This window comes from Poecilia formosa, unplaced genomic scaffold (genome assembly GCF_000485575.1).
Source record: "Poecilia formosa unplaced genomic scaffold, Poecilia_formosa-5.1.2 Scaffold497, whole genome shotgun sequence".
NCBI lineage: Eukaryota > Metazoa > Chordata > Actinopteri > Cyprinodontiformes > Poeciliidae > Poecilia > Poecilia formosa.
In genome coordinates, this window is record NW_006800436.1 from 306,324 (window position 1) to 308,465 (window position 2,142).

General features: G+C 43.6%; 1 protein-coding gene across 26 annotated transcripts in view; it reads right to left on the bottom strand.

The window, feature by feature from the left end:
* Positions 1 to 2,142, bottom strand: part of nebl (nebulette) — a 63,378-nt gene that overhangs the window by 9,758 nt on the left and 51,478 nt on the right. For 21 of the 26 annotated variants that reach the window (XM_016664579.1, XM_016664589.1, XM_016664578.1 and 18 more), the window contains 3 exons: positions 560 to 664; positions 356 to 460; positions 144 to 251 (listed from right to left, as the gene is read on the bottom strand). The exons of 4 other annotated variants lie outside the window; for them this stretch is intronic. In XM_016664579.1, coding sequence (XP_016520065.1) covers positions 144 to 251; positions 356 to 460; positions 560 to 664 — 318 coding nt within the window. Of the gene's footprint in view, positions 1 to 143; positions 252 to 355; positions 461 to 559; positions 665 to 2,142 lie in introns of those variants that run through there. One more of the 26 variants, XM_016664588.1, reaches the window with a different exon arrangement.

A 2,142-nucleotide genomic window follows, 5' to 3' on the forward strand; every position in this document is an offset into this window, starting at 1 on the left:
AAACATAAAACATTCCTGAATCCATCTCTGATCATTTCTCCTTTAAGTTCTTCCAAACATTTAAATCTTTGATTAAACACAGTAAAACTCAGTTAGCTGCATTCTGCTGTTTGACCACTAGGAGGTGACGTTCAGCTTGTTACCTCGCTCTGCATCTTCTGAGCCTCTTTAGATACTTTATAGCTCTGAGTTTCTCCAAACTCCATCAGAGAGCGTCCTTTGCTCTTCTCATACTCCTCCTTGTACTTCACCTAAAAACAGCAGCCTGTTAGAAACCAGTAAAGCCATAGAAACCAGTAAAGCCATAGAAACCAGTAAAGCCATAGAAACCAGTCTGGCTCAGTGTGACTGGTACCTGGCTGTGCAGCACGGCGTTCTCCCGGTGGTGCTGCTGCTCCGCCGTATCCACGGCGATGTGGTAGTGGGCCTTGGTTTGCTCGTACTTCTTCTTGTACTCCAGCTGAGGAAACAGGAAGTTCATTATCTCTGAGGATCATTGGATGATAATCAGCCACTGATATGAAATCAAAGAATCAATGAGGTTTGTGGGTTTCTCTACGTTGCTCTGCAGCTTGCTGGCCTGCAGGGCGTGCTCCAGCTGCAGCAGGTTGGGCAGGTCCGACGAGCCTTCAGGCCTCTGGTTCTGGTTGGTTTTATACTTCACCTGGAGCAAACAGGACCGGTTACAGAGAGGAGCTGGAGGTTTTATCTGAGGACAATTTATGAAGTAAAGAACGACATAAACACCAAGAAACGTTCAGAAGTTTAAAAAGTAGAGAAGAAAAACTCTGAGGTGTTTTCAGCATCACATCAGGAGATTCATTATTACTTTGAGAAAATGTAAAAAGTTTTACATTTTCATTTTACAATCCAGAACTTGCTGCGTATTTGACCAAACTGGGACTTTCAAAGCTTTACTGGTAATTTTTCTTTCCTTAATGTAAGGAAAGAAAATTAATCAGTAAATTTTGGGAAAATTCTAAAAAGTATCAGGTGATTTCCAAATACTCAGTCATTTCTTTTTAAAGTTACAGGGAAGATTAAATAAATAAATGCAGCAAATTCAGAAACAAAGACAAAAACAAATAACATCCTAAGAAAGAACTGGTTTTGTTTTGTCCAGATATTTTAAGTCAGACTCCAGAAGCTTTCCTGGTTTTAAAACCATCTTGATGTTTAACTGAGAAACGTGAAGGTTTAGTTCACCATCCACAGAATCTCCTGTAGAGAATCAAAACCTTTCAGGGCGATCTGCCTTTATAGTCCAGATTTTTAAAGAAAAACATGCTTTCTTCTCTAATTTCCCATAAATCTATCAAAAATCATTAGGAAAAAAGTAACAAAACCAGTAAATGATTATAATTGAACCAATAATCTGGTTTTAATGTCCTGAACCTCCAGGAGACGACCTTTCATTTCTGTAAAGGTTTTCCTGTCCGGCTGCCAGCGCAGCTCCAACTGGAGCCAACCTGCTGAAACCAGTAAACCAGTAAACCAGTAAACAATCTGCTGGTCTCCTTTCAGGTTCACTGAAAAGCTTCTGCAGCGATCTGAACACAACAACGGGCCGTTATGTAACGCAGCGTGGGCGCCAGACCGGGCCGAGTGTGAGGGAGCATCACACTCACTGTGTGTGTGTGTGTGTCACTGTGTGTGGTTGTGTGTGCGTGTGTGTGCGTGTGTGATTGTGTGTGTGTGTGTGGAGACGCGTTTACATCAACGATCAGATGGGAGATCAGATCAGGACCCGATCTGGGGTCAGAGGTCAGCTCCAACAGTTTTCGCCTTGTTTGTGTGTGTCTGCCTGTAACCTCTTCACCTCCTCCCACTGTTCATCGCTCAGCGCCTCTCTGTTCGCTTTAAAAAGGGGTTGCCATGGTTACGCCCACTCAACAGACTGGATCTCAGAGAGCGAACAACACCAACAGACACAGCCTGTTCCTGCTGGGCTTGTTTATCTCTGAGGCTGCAGAGAAACGGAGAGAAAGAGTCTGGAGGAAAACCAACGACCAGAGAGATCAGAGGGATCAGAAGGATCTGAGAGATCAGAGAGATCAGAGGGATCTGAGGGATCAGAGAGATCAGAGGGATCTGAGAGACCAGAAAGATCAGAGTGATCTGAGAGATCAGAGGGATCAAAGG